The following is a 17,476-nucleotide window of genomic DNA, read 5'->3' on the forward strand; positions in this document are numbered from 1 at the left end:
ACTGTTGTGGTTGGGTGGAGAACATGCCTGATCTGCCATTCTGGGTACCTGTTTTTCAGAATACAGTTCTACCATATTCCTGCTCCTGGAGAAGACTCTCTGTGCCTGAAACAGTGTGCACCCTGTGTACTATTGGTTTTAGTTCCCCATTCATCTGTGAAGGGTGGTGGCAGCTGTCTGCATGCAAATACAGGTTAGTGTGGTGCGTTTTATTCTGATACACACCATGGCCTGGGGTGCCATCTACCCTTCTCTTGATCATGACATCCAGGAATGGTGATCTTCTTTCTGCTTTGGTCTCCATAGTGAATTTGATGTCGGGATGTATGGAGTTCAAGTGCGTCAGAAAGTCAAGGAGTTTGCCCCTTCCATGCAGCCATGTGACCATTGTATCATCCATATGACAGAAAAAAAACATGTTGGTTTCCATTTGGATGACACCAGGGCTTCCTCCTCAAACTGCTCCACATACGGATTTGCAACCACAGGCGAGAGTAGGCTGCCCATTATGACTCCTTCTGTTTCTTTGTAGTATTCTCCATTAAACAACAAATATGTGGAGGTCAGGACATGCCTGAAAAGGTCCGTGGTCTTCTTGTCAAATTTCTGACCAATAGGCTCTGGTGACTGTCGTAGAGGTACCCTGGTGAATAACAAAATGACTTCAAAGCTCACCAGGATATCTGAGTCTTTCACTCCGAAGTTGCTGAGGCATTTTACAAAATCCACAGAATTGTGGACATGTTGAGCTACCTACATAAATGTTATATTGACATCAGTTGTCCAATAGGGTGTATTTTTTATTTTACTGCTATGCTAATGTCAGACACATAATTATCTCCAGCAGCATCTGCATTGTAGCAGATAAAAATGTTACATGTTTTCAAACATCCTTAAAGTGATTTTTGATGTTATCCCTTTTTTGTTACAGGTGCAGCTAGTGTAGCCAGAGGTCTCACTGGATATATTGACTCATTAGTAAATAATTCTATTTCAAATGCTTGCAGGCAAGCAATGCCAATTAATATTGACTTTTTATCTGATTATCCAGACTTTTTGGCATTTGGACTAACTTTTCTCCTCACAGGTAAGATGATTTTTCTTTGGATATTCAATACTGACAATCTCATTATAGTTAAAATACAAAACAAACTCTATATTTAAAGGAAACCAAATGAAAATTATAAACTTGTAGTTCATAGATGGTGATGCTATAAGATTGCAAATATGTGACAGTAAAACCATAGAGACATGTCTACAAGTGGAAACAAAAGAAATTAATCTCACCGATGAAATTAAACACAGTACATTGACATATTATATTTTTTGCATTCATGATTTGACACAAGCATATTTTGTCATTTGATGAATCTTTTCTAGCACCCAGGTAGTGCTATCTGCCCAGCCCAGATATACAGCTTGAGAGGTTTTATGAGATCTCCAGATGTAGTTATAGTAGTTTCATGGACACCATGTGAAGTTCCTGTCACCTATAATATATCCTCTCTCTTGTAAGAGCTGCACTTTCCTGCTGCTTAATTCTAACAATGGTTACTTCCTCCTTCAGGTGGTATGTTGCCAACACATTTGTAGTGTGGCGCCATGGAACAGAAACATTACCTACATTTCTCTAGCATTTGGACTTTTCACTTGAATAATCTGTTCATGAAGCAAATGGGAAAAGATAGCAGCTTACCATTTCTGAACATCATGGTTAGCAAAAAGCCAACACAACACCAGGACATAGGGCCTACTGCAAATCTACTTGTGCAGAGCTATGTTTACTGGGCAGAAGCCATTGCTCTGCACAATGTCATGATGTTTGACACTCCCTGGTGCAGGGAGCACATATGGTCCAGATCCCGACAGCCTTTCTATTCCAATGGTTATGAATGTACTTTATGTGATCAGACTGCTACAGTCTGACACATAAAATTTATAAAAATTTACTCATTTTGTTTCAAGGGACATTTCCATACCTCAATATACTGATAACCATATAAAATTAAATATGAAACATAAATTTATGCCAGTGAGGTAGAAAATTGTAACCTCACTGTTATTTCCAACAACAGTTGTTGTGTTTTCATTCTAAAAATAAATGTATATAATAATAAATTATTTAATATTTGCTACACATATCCTGTATTTAAAACAATCTAAAAACATATCAAAGCTTTCTGGATAACACATAATACTTATCTTAAAAGCCAGATCCAAAATTATGTTTCTTCTGCACTTCTGTTGCAGATAAATATGGAAGAAACACTAACAAATAAGATAACATAAAAATTCTTAACTGAAATATATGTGTTCTCCACAGTTCTTCTGGCGTTTGGTGTGAAGGAGTCATCAATCATTAGCAACATATTGGGTGTAGCTAATATTGGTGTTTTAACTTTTGCCATCATTGCCGGTGCATTGAAAGGTATGTAACAATGCTTTTTGTGTTTGTAAAGGCACGATCAAGTAATTAATGTCATAAATGATCATTGAAATATACAGGTAATTCATTTCTTCTCCTAAAGACCTATTCAAAAATATATCACAGTGTACCCAGACTTTGAGTCTGGGATCACAAACTCGTCCACTTGCTGGAGTTGTCAGAAAACAAATGAAAACCAAGTAAAAACATAACACAAACTTGACTTTGACTCTCCTATACCATTGCCCAGGAGTAGAACATTCAAAGTTGCTTGAAGGGGTGACCCTGGACACCGATACACTGGTGCACTCATTGAATGCAATAATTATTTACTGCTTCCAGTGTTGCCTGCTGAAGAGAATTACAAGCAAGCATGATACATTCCTGCATGTCCTCTGGAGTTGTTGGAATATCATGATAGATAATGTCTTTAATTCATCCCCAAAGAAAAATGTCCAGAGATTTAAATCAGGAGACCTAGCAGGTCAAGTAACTGTTCTTCCTCGACCAATCCATCTGGCAGCATACCTTTGGTTCAGAACACGACGTGCATGCAAGGGATTATGTGCTGGACATCCATTGTGTTGATACCACATAAGCATTCTGGTTCTTAGCGGCACTTCATCCAGAAGAGGAGGAAGAATTTGTCTGAGCAGTGACGCTCAGACTACCATTGATGAAATAAGGGCCAATAATTGTATTACCAAGCATCCCTCACCAGACATTAACTCTCCAGTGACACTGATGTTACACCTGTCTAAGCCATTGTGGGTTGTTGGAGCAATAATGCATGCTCCTTGTATTTATCTGTCCTTTGTTTGAGAAGGAACATTCATCAGTAAATAGAACATTGGTGAAGAAGTTCGGGTTAGCGAGTATTTGTTGCTGCTGTGCTCACTGACAGAACTGTACACGATTCTGGAAATCATTCCCATGCAATTCTTGATGTAGGTGTACATGGTAAGTATGGAACTGGTGACATGTAAGAGTATGATGTACACTGGCTTTAGGAATGCCAGTCTCATGTTCAAGCTGTTGTGTGCTCACATGTGGATTCATAGCAACGGAAGTGAGAAAAGTAACTTCAGCAGCTTCATCTGTGTGAGTGCTATGATGATTGCATTGTCACGGGTTGAAACTTTCTGTTTCCTGAAGCGTCACAATAAGATGAGAAAAATCCATCGGGAAAGTGGGTTCTTGTCAGGATATTACTCTCTGTACAGTTCCACTGCCTGTGTAGCATTTCACCTACCTTCAACAGCAACAACAATAAAAGAAATGTTATGTCAATGCAGTTTGTAGGAAGGACAGCCTTTACTGTATGCCTACTCTACACAATAGTATTTAAAAGGACTAAACTACTGTAATAAATGTACCCATATGTAAGAAAACAGTATTGCGATTACTGTTCTGCTAACTTACATTCCGCATAGATGAGTAGCATTCCTACCTTCTCTTCATTGGTGTACATTTTACTCACACAACTCTTCAACTGAAGATGGTTGGCAGAATGACAGGTGTGCATTCTACTTATGTTTACATCTGTCCTCTGTCAATGTCAGCACGTGGACATGTTCCATTATCCCGAGTACCTGCACTAAGCACTGGGAGCGTCACATCAATGTTGTGTTATGTAATTAATAACATTGTGTTTCAGTGAATAGTACACTGTGATACATTTTTGAATAGGTCTTCAGGAGAGGAAATGAATTACTGAATAAAAATACAGGGTGCCATTTAAAAAAGTCATACCGCTGTTCATATCTTTGTAAAAAAACAAAGCTACTATAAAAGCAATCATGCTGACTGATGTCCCCCTGATGGCTAAAGAACATTTGCGTGAAACATTTTGTAATATGCATATAGACAAACACTTATTTAGGGTGGTCAAGATAAATGGGACACCCTGTATATTCTGAAATTAGTTGTCCATTTGAAACCATTTACTATATTAAAGCTGTCACAACTTGTGCCTGTTGTACTTGCAACCTTGTTATCGTGTTGTTTTCCACAGTGAGAGTAAGATACACACAATGTATAATTATGTTTAACCCTTTATTTAGATGAGAAATTTATTTTAAGCGCACATAATAGCAGCAAAGACATTATGAAACATTTCCAGTGCAACAAATATTACCAGTTTTTTGGTAACTAAGTGAAGAAAACAGTAACAATAACAGGAATACTAAAAAAGTCAAGGCAAATTATTAAATTCATGGAGTGCATGCTGCAGCATGGAGGAAGCATCTCACAGCACTCCTGCTGGTCAGCCCTGTTGACATGCATGGCCAATCAGCTGATTAACTGACATCTGTTTTGGCTAACACCCAATGCCACTACACCACACCCCTTCAGGGAGACAGAGTGAGGTGGCGCAGTGTTTTGCACACTGGACTCACATTCGGGAGGATGACGGTTCAATCCCGCGTCTGGCCATCCTGATTTAGGTTTTCCGTGATTTCCCTAAATTGCTCCAGGCAAATGCCAGGATGGTTCCTATGAAAGGGCATGGCTGACTTCCTTCCCCATCCTTCCCTAATCTGATGAGACCAGTGACCTCGATGTTTGGTCTCTTCCCCCAAAGAACCCAACCAACCTTCAGGGAGGCAGAGCCCCCTCATTGGATGAAGCTGGAAGTGACATCCCTGTAGCATGCCATGAAGTGTACCCGTCATCTGGAACACATTTGCTGTTCAATTGCAGCCAGTGATGATACCAGTGGGGGTTGCTGGGTAGTGGGCAGAGGTTTCACCTGATTGTGTTGCAGATGTGAATTTTGTCATCTCTAATGACGACATGATGCCAACCAGTATATGGTAGTGTGAGTGTCAGTTTGATGCCTTCTACTCGCAACATCATGAATGTACAGGATCATCATTCTCAGGATATGACTGTTTGCAATGTGCCATGGTGTAATGCTTGTCACAGTCAGATCTGCATCAGCTTTTCTCTGAGGTGGGTGACAATACTGGTGCATTAACATTGTCCAATGAAATCATATGTGGGTCCATGAACTCACTGAGAAGCTGTAGGACTTCTCCATGAACCAGTTCTGCTGGTGAGGCACCTAGATCTGGTTTATACATGTCATGTAGGCCAAGCAAAACCAGTGGTAAGGCAGGGGGCCATTGTGATTCATGGCACATTAAGGTGGCTTTAAGTGATCAGTGCCAGCGTTCAGTCATGCTGTTACTGGCAGAAAGGTAACTTGTTGTTGTGTGATGCAATGCACCGCAAAATTTACTTAGTTGAGCAAATAGGTCAGATTTAAACTGCCGTCCTCTGTCTGTGGTTATATGAAGCAGACAACCAAAATGGGTAATCCAGTGTGACACAAATGCAGGGGCTAGCATCTCAGTAGAAATGTTATCTACGGCAATGGCTTCTGGACAGCACATGAACTGATCTATTACTGTCAGTAGGCAACATTGTCCTTCGGAAGGGGGCAGCAGACCTACTACATCAATATGAATAGGGGCAAAACATGCTGTTGTGTCTGGAAATTTGCTCACTGACATGGAGACATGGTGAGAAATCTTGCTGACCTGGCACAGTACGCATGCATGAGCCCATGTGTGACACTCTTTTTTCTATTCCAGGCCATACAAAATGACTAGCTATTAGTCTAATTGCTGCCTTCACGTGAGGGTAACATGACTTTTGAAGGCTTGCTTGTGAAGTGCCATAGGAATGAATGGGCAAGTTTTCCCAATTGAAATCTCACAATATACAAGGGCTATTCAGAAAGTAGGGAACATTTTGGCATTCAAAAAACTAATTACAAGAAATACATTTTATTATATTCATCTGAAAGAGTGACTGACGTACTACTTTTCCACATAGCCACCAAACACATTGAGGCACTTATGATAGTGGTGGACAAGCTTTGAATGACCTTCGTCATAAAATTATGCTGCTTGAGACTTCAACCAGTAGGTCATGCCTGCCTGGAGTTGCTGCATTGCAAGACAGTTCTTCATCTTGGGAAACAAGTGGAAGTCACTTGGTGCAAGATCGGGGCTGTAGGGATAATGAGGGAAAATTCCCCATTTGAATGAATTAAGAAATTCTTTAGTGCGATTTGCCATGTGAGGTTGGCATTGTTGTACAAAAACAAAATTTTGGACGTCAGCTTTCCCTGGCGTTTGTTTTGAACTGCTCTTCTAAGGCTGTGCATAGTTTGACAGTACTGGGCAGAATTTATGGTTGCTCCACATTTGAGAAAATCAATAAGAAGCACACCTTGCCTATCCCAAAACACTGTCACCACCAACTTCCTTGCTGACAAGGCTTGCAAACATTTTCTTGGTTTTTGGGGAGACCTTGTGTGCCCCCACATCATGGACTGTAATTTTGTCTCACAATTGATGTGTTTCACTGAAGTCTCATCACCGGTTAGATTCTATCAAGTAACAAATCACCATGTTTGCGGTAGGCATTCAGAAATGTCAATGTTGCCCCCATTTACTGTTCTTTATGGTGCACTGTAAACATTTTGAGCACCCATCGTGGACAAAATTTGTGGTAGCCTAGCTTTTGAGTGACAATTTCAAACAACAAAGTCTGTGAAACTTGTGGAAAAGAAATTGAAAGCTCCATTATTGTGAAGTGATGGTTTTCACGAATTATTTCATCAACTTCAGCGACAAGTTCATCAGTCACAATGCTCGAGCATCCACTCTTCTCTTCATTATGAATGTTGGTTTGGTCATTTTTAAACCAAATGCAGCATTTCTGGACAGAACATTCACTCATTACATTGTTTCCATACACTTCACACAGTTCATGATGAATTTCTTTAGGCTTTAGGTTTTTTACCAACAAAAATCATTTCACAGACTGCACATCACAACTGGTGGGATTTTTGATTGCAGCGCACATATTCGAATATCCAAAAAACCAGACTCACAGAGGCTTTTCCAATGCCACGGATGGATGCTGACTGAGAGCGCCTAGTGGCATCAGATGGAAATGTTCCCAACTTTCTGAATAGCCATCATAGCTTTATGTTTGTAGCTGGAACAACGATCCACTGAAGTTGAAGGCCAGACGTGGCATCTTGTAAACAGTCTCAAAGTTCCAGGTCAGAGTCCTGTGCTTGGGTTAGCTGTGCAAAATCTACAGTCTTCATGACACTGCTCATCTGGGATAGATGGTCTGCAGTAACATTGTTGATTCCCGATATATGCTGTACATCAGTAGGGAATTGTGCAATGAACTCCAGTTGATTATATTGTCTCGGAGAACACTTGTCATTATTTTGCCAAAAGGCATAGGTGGGAGGTTTATGGTCTGTAAAAATGACAAAAACTCTAGCTTCCAACTGTGTACAGAAGTATTTAATGGACTCCTAAATCACCTACAATTCGTGGTTGTATGTGGTCCATCTTGCTGCACATGAGATAGCTTTCGTGAAAAGAATGTGAGAGGCTACCAGGCTCTGTCGACATATTGCTACAAGGCAGCATTGACCAGCGTGAGAGGCGCTTCCAAAGCTGATTGTGCAAGAAGAGTCGCATCTGCTATGTTTTTCTTGGCCACTTCGAACATGTTTTTCATCAGCTCTGTCCACAATATCAGTGTTTTGCCTTTAACTTTAGGACCAGCTAAAGCTGCAGTAAGAGGCTCTTGGAGTTAGGTGAAATCAGTAGGTGGCCGCTGTGGCTGAGAGGTTCTAGGCACTTCAGTCCAGAACTGCGCTGCTGCTACGGTTGCAGGATCTAATCCTGCCTCGGGCATGGACATGTGTGATGTCCTTGGGTTAGTTAGGTTTAAGTAGTTCTAAGTCTAGGGGACTGATGACCTCAGATGTTAAGCCTCATAGTGCTTAGAGCCATTTGAACCATTTGACATTGGTAGAAATCAAGGACTCCCAAGAATTGTCACAGTTCTTTAGCAGTTTCTGGCCGTGGAATACTCAATATAGCCCCTGCTTTCTCTGGTAGTGGCAGTGATCCCGTAGTTGAAATCCAGTGGCCTAAAGAGGTAACCCCTGTCTGGCCAAAAACACACTTTGAGGTGTTCAACACTACTCCATATTCGTCAAGACATTTAAATACCTCTATCAGGTGCTGGGGTCACTGAAAAGATGAGTATATCATCAACATATGCAAAAAAGTATCAATAAATCTTCGCTTCAAGGCATGACGTAATCCCATGTCCAATTCGATGTGCTGCATTCCATATGTAGCGATGGTGGAATTATCAGGTGTGGAAATGCAAAACAAGGTGGCTGATTGATACTTGTGTAACTGGGTCCATGGCAAAATACTTAAGTCGAAACCCATGTCCACCAAAAACTTGCATCCTGTCTTGTGATCTGTCATAAAGAGATGCAAGGATGGCGGCTGACAGTCTGGAGTGATTACTTCTGCCTATCACTTACAACTGAGAAAGATACAAGGCAAAGTACACTTTTGTGCCTGATCTCTGAAATTCCTGTGGTACTAACACACGTCTGTCCAGGTTGAACCTTCTGCCACGGCAGAGTTCACTGAGAAAGAACTTCTAGATCTTCTACAGAGTCATCCTCTAGTGTACCTGAGAGTAGTTTGCCCATCTGCTTACTCATTGCATTGACCTTGCTCATGAGACTGTCGTAATCTTCTCATGTTACCACCAAGGTGTTATTACACACCATCATAATGTCAGGGCAGGGGGTCGGCATGATCGTGTCTTGAATTCGATCTGTCAGGTATGCAACAGCATCTAGCCACATGTCCGTTTGCTATGCTATAATGGCCTTCACCTGCGCTGGCAGATGGCTGCTCCACAACATGCATAGTAATGTATCAGGCACTGTGAGCGCATCAACCTTGCTTCTTAAATGACAGAGGTACTGCGATGGTTTTCTGTCACCAACATCCTCTTGTGTGAGAACCTGCCGTACTTGTTCTTCCTGCGAAGTGGACACTCTTCATGTTAATTCAGTCTTTAATTTCGCATATGATTCCATGTTCAGAGGTGAAGTTATAATATCTTGAACCTCAGCTGCGTAGCGGTGGTCCAACTGACTGACCACCAGTTTGAACTTAGTGGAGTTGATGGCCACTCTAGCACAGAAGAAACTCACTTCCACTTGTGCAAACTATAATGCTGGGTTGTGGGACCAAAACAGTGGTAGCTGCACAGCCAGTCTTGATATAGTTGACACACCAATTTCCGATCCTTGAAGTTTGCTGCTAATCATCTGTGCTGTTGATTTATTCTCTCTCTCACCTGCAATCATGTTGGGCTCACCACTGTCATAAGTTGTGTATGTTGTACTTGCAATATCATTATCGTGTTCTTGTGTCCAGTGAGAATACGATATGCATGATGCATAATTCTGTTCAACATTCTATTTAGACAAGAAGTTTATTTTAAGCTCACATAACAGCAGGAAAAACACTATGAAATATTTCCATTCCAACGAAAATTGCCAATTTTTAGGTAACTAAGTGAGGAAAACAGTAACATAAATACTAAAAAAGTCAAAGCAAATAATTAAATTCATGGAGCATGCAGTGCAGCATGGAGAAAGCATCTCATAGCACTCCTGGCAGTCAGCGCGCAAACCCTGTTGACATCTGATGGCCAATCAGCTGATTAACTGCCATCTGTTATAGCTGATGCCTGACATCGCTACAAAGCTTTTCTCTCCCTCAACAATTTTTATGCCTTACACTTCTTTCTATCACCAAACTGATGACTCCTTGATGTATCAGGCTGTGTCCTACCAACTGATCTCTTGTTTTAGGCAAGTTGTGTCACAAATTTCCTTTTCCTCCAGTTCAGTTCAGTACCTCCTCATTTGCTATTAAATCTAGCACTGCACTGCATTTCAAAATCTTCAATCTTATTCATGTCAGAATTGCCTATTGTCCATGTTTCACTTCCATACAAAGCTAAACATCAAACAAATACTTTAGAAAAGAGTTTCTAACACTTAAATTGATATTACACATTAATAAATCCCTCTTTTTCAGAAATTCTTTCCTTGCTATTTCCCGTCTGAAATTTGTATCTTCTATAATTTTATTTATTATCAGTTATTTTGCTGCTCAAACAACAAAGTTACCTTCAGTCTCTCATTTCCTAATCTTATTCCCCCAGCATCACTGATTTACTATGACTACATTCCATTACCCTTCTTTTACTTTTATTGATGTTCATCTTATAATCTCTTTTCAAGACACTATGCATTCCATTCAGCTGCTCTTCCAAGTCATTGGCCACTACAGTGTCACTGGCAAAACTCAAAGTTTTTATTTCTTCTCCCTACACTTTAATTCCCTTTCAGTTTCTTCATTTCCATCACAGCTTGCTCAGTGTACAGAATGACTGATGTCAGTGATAGGCTACAGCCCTGTCTCACTCTCTTCTCAACTATGGCTTCCCTTTCTGAAAGTATGTCATATTTATTTTATGTACAGCATAAACAGCAAATGTGAAATTCAATTTTAAGACAAGATTTTTGGTTATTGACTAAGAAAAAGTTACAAACTGAGATACATTCACATTCCTTTCAAGATAAGAAGAGATAGTTTGAAGATATTTGTTTCCTTTTTCAACTTTGTCATTAATTCACAAACTAACTTCACTTAAAACAGTTTACTAACTGTAAAATAACCCATAAAATATAATGACATTCAAGTGACATAGCAAACAAAACAACAGAATAATATATCAGGAAAACAGAGAGTAAACAAAGATCATAGGCTGAGCCAAAGATGAACTCGCATGGAACCTTCACTTGCACATAGCACCACATGATACACACACACTGCGCAGTAGCTTGCATAAACTTCACTAATGCCCCCATTAGTGTCGCCGTTATTTCTCTTTTAATTGCTGTGTTGTCCAGATCAATTGACAACAGTTGTGTAGTGGTAGCTGCTAGTTTCTTGATAGTAGAGTATGACAGCCATTGTGGCTGCTCCACTCTGCATGAGTTGGTACTAATGGTTCACGACCTGTGGTGATTACACAAAAGGCAGGATTAAGTCAGTTGACATTGACGTTGACAGCCATTGGTGTGCCCATTATAATGACAGTGAATACTTTGTTGTACCTGCTAACTACACAGTATCATCCATCTTAGGGTGGCTGAAGTGGCTTGTGCACTGCATCATGTTGGATGAAAATGTAATGACAGTCACATAGCTTGCCAAACACAAATGGGTGGAGTTTCAGATTGCCCGTGGTGGCACTGGACATAGGTGTCATATCTGTGTGTGCAGTTTATTCACAAACTGTGGTGGGTCAATGGATTCATCTTGTAAACTGTAATAGTACTCAACAGGAAGGCATATAGGTTGACCACATATGAGCTCCACAGTAGTTACCTGGAGGTCTTCTTCCAGGAAAACACATAGGTCATCATTGCAAACTGTGAGATTGTAACAATACTTTGAGTTGGTGGGGCATATGCTTAACTAAACTGTTTGGCACTAGGTGGTATGTTTTAGTCCTGATTTGATTCATGCTGAGTAAGACAGAGAGTGCTTTGAAGGGATAGAATTTAAGCTGCCTTCCCTGGTGATTTGTGATCTGCAAGGGTTTGCTGAAATGAGCAATCCACCCATGAAAGGTCACAACAGTTTCAGTGGTTGTATCAGTTACTGGGAATATCTTAGGCCAGCATATATAGTGGTCTGTAGCTGTGAGACAGTAAGTGTATCCTTGTATCCTTCCGAAGGCAGAAGAGGTCCTCTGAGAGCTATACAGATATGTTCAAATTGTAGATATGGAGAGATGAAGCTTCCTAGTGGTGACCTGACATGTACGCTAATTGTATTGCATTGACAGACCAAGCATTTTCATATGAATTGCTTACAATCCATGTCATATGCAGCTAGATGAACACTTGCTTCACCATGTTTGTTGTGGTTCTAATCCCAGTGTGCAAAATATTGTTCAGGACGGTGATTGCCTTTTGACAGAACTTGGCAGTCACAAATGGCAACATCGCAATGCAGCTGGACAGCTGATGGTGATAGTGCAATGCAGTGGAGCAACAAGCCTAATGGTTGCATCAACAAATCATGTAATTCATCATCAGATTGTTGTGTTGCATGAGAACTTCAAAGTCAATTGCTTCAGAAATAGATTATATGCACAAGAACATGATAGCTGGCATGTTCAATTCTCCTTCAGTGGGGATGATGTTTGTAGTAAGTTGACTGATGAAATCAAGATGTCGAAGCTGTCATGGTGAAGGTTTCTTTGGGCACTGTTGGGAAGCATACAATAGTGGCTTGTGATCCATCACCAAAATGAACTGCTGTCCCTCCAACATGTCTCAGAACTTTTTGATGGATGCATGGGCAGCATGCAGCTCATGGTCATAGGATGACAAATTTTGCTGTGAAGGTGATAACTTGTTGCTGAAGAAGGCTAGTGGCTGCCAGTGTCCATCCACACACTATCGTAGTGCCGCATCGATTGCGGAGGCAGAAGCATCAACCATCTCTGCTAGTTGTGCTTGTGGTACTGCATGCACCAAGAGTGCTGCTTCAGCGATGGCAGTTTTCAAGTCAGAAAATGTCATTTCAGTTTCTGGTTTCCACTGAGGTTTATCCTTTGGTCTTGGTTTGCCTTGTATGAATTTTTTTAGTGATGTAGCTAGGAGGGCATGATTATGGATGAAATAACAACAAAAGTTTGTGACACTGAGAAAGCATCATAGTTCCTTGACTGTTGTAGGTCATGGAAAATCAAGTATTGCATCTACTTTCTCTTTTTGTTGCCAAATTGCTTGAGCAGTAGTAGTACAGCCAATAAACAGTAGTAGTATAGCCAACAAACTGAATATCTGATGCCCAAAGGTAGGCTTGAATTGGTTAATAATGAGCCCATGCTTATGTAGATGATTAGAGAGTTATCACAAGTGTGACAGATGCTCAGATTCTAAGTGTGAAATGACCAAAACATCATCTATATATACAAGGGTTGACTGAGAAGTAATGCCTCCAACTCTTCAGCAGTTGGCAGCATTGGTATGCGGCAGGTACTGGCTTGTTCCGAAGCCTCTTCTCTACAGCTCCAGTTGGAGGGAAGCCTTAGCATTGAACAGTTGTGTTGTTACAGTGTAAAGATTGGAACCCTGCACAGACAGTCGGTCAATGCTATTTAAGCAACGTGCAGTCATGGAATTCTTGGCAGCAGAAGGTGTCACCCCAAAGGAGATTCATCAGAGAATGAAAGCAGTTTTCAGTGACTGTTGATGTGAGTACTGTGGGTTGCTGGGCGAGTAAGTTTAAAGATGTTGAGGTGGGAACATCTGACCTGCATGACAAACAAAGAGTTGGATGTCCTGTGACAGCAGCTACCAAGTTTCACAAGCAAAATGTTGACAGATTGATTCAGGACAATCATCATATAACTCAGAGAGAAATTACAAGCACAATCGGCATTTCACAAGAACGTGTGGGTAACATTATTGCTTTGCTTGGCTATTGGAAGATCTGTGCACTATGGGTACCCTAGATGCTGACTTCAGAAATGAAAGCACACAGACTTGAAATTTGCCAGGAAGCTCTCACATTATGAGAATGAAGGTGATGCCTTTCTCCATTCAATTGTGACAGGAGACAAAATGTGGATACACCATTACAATTCGGAGACGAAATGTCAGTCTATGGAATATCAACACAAAGACTCACCCCAGAAAAAGAAATTCAGGATGCAGCCCTCAGCTGGAAAAATCATGGCCACAGTGTTCTGGGATGAAGATGGTGTTAACCGTGTTGATTTCCTTGATCATGGAACAACAATAAATTCAGAGCATTTCATCACAATGCTGTGAACTCTGAAATGATGGCTAAAAAGAGTCTGAAAGGAAAAGGGAAATGTTTTCCTGCAACATTACAATGCCAAACCACACACTTCACTTGCCACCCAGCAGAACTTCAGAGACTGAATCTCACTGCTGTACAGCATCCTCCATACAGTCCAGATTTAGCACCATCTGACTTCCATCTGTTCCTGATCATGAAAAACGATACACAAGGACATCATTATGCTTCTGATGAAGATGTTGAGAGAACTGTGAGACTGTGGTTGCAGAAACAGAGTGCTGACTTCTTCCATGATGGCTTCAGAAAACTTGTTCATCATTGGCAGAAATGCATCGAATTGGCTGATGATTATGTGGAAAAGTGAATATTGGTAATTAAAGATCACATTCTAAGGATTATTTCTGTATTTGATTTATTAAAATATTCCCATACAAACCCAATTAATGAAGGTGGAGGCATTACTTTTCATTCAACACTCATACAAAGCAATAATCCAAGTTACATGTAACCTCTTCCATAAATATTTGGAATGTCCAAAAGGCATGTGGGTGAATTTGAACAACCCAAAAGGCCTGCATACAGCTGTCTTGGTAACATCATCTGGTGCCACAGATATCTGGTAAAAAGCTCTAGCATAGAAAATATCCTGTAGACATTGGACATGGAATCCTCAGTGTGTGGTATAGGATCTAGACTCATTCTTGCATTTAGCTGTCAATAGTCTCCACAAGGATCTATCCATTGTCCTTTTTTGATATAATATGGAGGAGAGATGCCAAACTGCTACTTGACAGGTTGCAGATAACCTGTGCAAGCATGGATGTGAATTCTTGTTTAATCACTTTCAGTTTCTGTGGCGTTAAATGACATGGTCAAACAAACAGGTGGCCCAGGTGTGGTCAAAATTTTGTGCAAGGGAGCTAACATAGGAGCTTGATACATGATACTGGGAAACTTTTTCATAAGTTCAATAAATGGAGTATCTCCAGTTACCACTTATCACCCGGATGCCAGAATCTTCCACATGATGTACTAGTTGTCTGCTAGCTAAGTTTGTGTTAGTGTCCAGCAGGCATTGATGCCAGAGGTTGGACAAAAGTTGATAAAATGGTAGAAAATCTGCTCCTAATGTAGAATGTGTGATGTCTACCATGACAACATGACAAACTGCATCATAGGCCTAAGTTTAACACTAATGCGGTACGACCATATGTAGCTGCTGTAAAGCCATTGACTACAAAGAAATGGTAACCACCACACTTACGAGGTGTCAGATGGGCAGACAGGTAGCCTGATACATCTGCAGCCATGTCTACTAAGAACTATAATTTTGTATCTTGGCCTGTGATAAACAACCAAAGGCTGCCATTCGGAGCATCAGTGGCTGTCATCACTCAGCCTCTGTTGTGTTTTCCTGCTCACAAGGTGGGCTGCACTTCTGTGCCATGGGTACCAACATACTTTCCAACAATGGAAACTCCAGACAGGAATGTCAACAACGTAGGAAAAGATTGATTGCTATTACCGTATAGAAGACATGTCAAGTTGCAGACAGGAATGATTAAAAGACCCTTGCATATAGCTTTTTGCCACAGCCTTCATCAGTAAACCGAGATTCACACACACAACATTCACACACACACACAGTAGCAAGCACACTTCATGCATACACAACTGCCAACTCCAGCCCGGGATGCTGGAGTTGGCGGTTGTGTGTGCGTGAGGTGTGCTTGCTTACCTGTGATTTTGCTAGCAACAGAACTATGAATGTTAGCGGCAACAATTTTGTGACACAATAATGTATGGTAATGGGAATACTTCTAAGATCTTGTGGTTGTATGTCATTCTGAATTGGCTGATCCAGTATGAGGGTCATTCGATAAATCATGGCAACTGTGGTAAATCTTGTGATAATGTGACAACATGAGAATTCCGTGATGTGCACTGAGCTGGTATGGCAGTGTGTATCTGAATCCCAACATAAAATAGTTCTAGTACACGTGATTCTTCAATTTCTCCAGGCGTATTTTATGATGAAATAAATCTACATCTGCATCTACATCTACATGATTACTCTGCAATTCACATTTAAGTGCTTGGCAGAGGGCACATCAAACCACAATCATACTATCTCTCTACCATTCCACTCCCAAACAGTGCGCGGGAGAAACGAACACCTAAACCTTTCTGTTCAAGCTCTGATTTCTCTTATTTTATTTTGATGATCATTCCTACCTATGTAGGTTGGGCTCAACAAAATATTTTTGCATTCGGAAGAGAAGGTTGGTGACTGAAATTTTGTAAATAGATCTCGCCGCGATGAAAAACGTCTTTGCTTTAATGACTTCCATCACAACTCACGTATCATATCTGCCACACTCTCTCCCCTATTACGTGATAATACAAAAAGAGCTGCCCTTTTTTGCACCCTCAGGTGAACAGCCTGATATGAGTGTGCATAGGACACAATATTTCAGCAATTGACCACACTGCCATCATCAGGTGCACTGATGTACATCAGTGTAGTTTCAGCTCTCTGAGACTGCAGATGCGTATGCAAGTTGCGCTTACGTGAGTGTGTGTGTGCGTGTATGTATGTGTGTCTACTGCTGACAAAGGCCTTAATGGCCGAAAGCTATGATTGTGTGAATCTTTTTATTGTGCCTATCGAGACTCAGCACCTCTGCTATATGGTGAGTAGCAACTTTCCTTCTCTCGTATTGTTAACAGATCTTTTTGCATACAAGGACTTATAATCTTACCCTCCCACACATCACTATTAAAATTCTCTGTCTTTGCAAAAATTTTGGAAGCTTCAAGATGCATAAGATATACAAAAGAAGAACTTTTTACTTATCTTGATTTTCTCTTCTTGTTGTTGGCTCTAATTCTTGTTGTGTCTTGTTGCAGCTGAAATTTTATAACATTCTGGGTTTGTGAAGATGAAATAACTGATGAAGATTTGCCTGTTTGCTTTGAATATCTTTTTATTTTATCACATTCTTCTAAATCACGCCGACTTAACAATTTCCACTTGTATCATGCCACAAATTACATTATTGGCATCACAATCAAAAACATGTCTGATTCCATAAGAAGCATGCCCACCACTATGAACTTTCTGTGGTACTAACCATATTCCAAAGAGTTTACAAAGTAAAAGAGTTTACAAACTTTCTTGACACAAAAAGAATCTTTACTAATTTATAGCATTATTTTATAAATGGGTCCAGAATTAAATTTAATAATTAGTGCAATTAATAATATGAAT

The 17,476-nt window shown here is 40.5% G+C and overlaps 1 protein-coding gene across 1 annotated transcript in view; it reads left to right on the forward strand.

Annotated features, from left to right (window-relative positions):
* Window positions 1–17,476, forward strand: part of LOC126174860 (cationic amino acid transporter 3-like) — a 129,837-nt gene that overhangs the window by 42,953 nt on the left and 69,408 nt on the right. The window contains exons 4-5 of the mRNA XM_049921259.1: window positions 932–1,087; window positions 2,324–2,428. Of these exons, the coding sequence (XP_049777216.1) occupies window positions 932–1,087; window positions 2,324–2,428 (261 nt within the window). The remainder of the gene's footprint in view (window positions 1–931; window positions 1,088–2,323; window positions 2,429–17,476) is intronic.

Source organism: Schistocerca cancellata, chromosome 3 (assembly GCF_023864275.1).
Source record: "Schistocerca cancellata isolate TAMUIC-IGC-003103 chromosome 3, iqSchCanc2.1, whole genome shotgun sequence".
Taxonomy (NCBI): domain Eukaryota; kingdom Metazoa; phylum Arthropoda; class Insecta; order Orthoptera; family Acrididae; genus Schistocerca; species Schistocerca cancellata.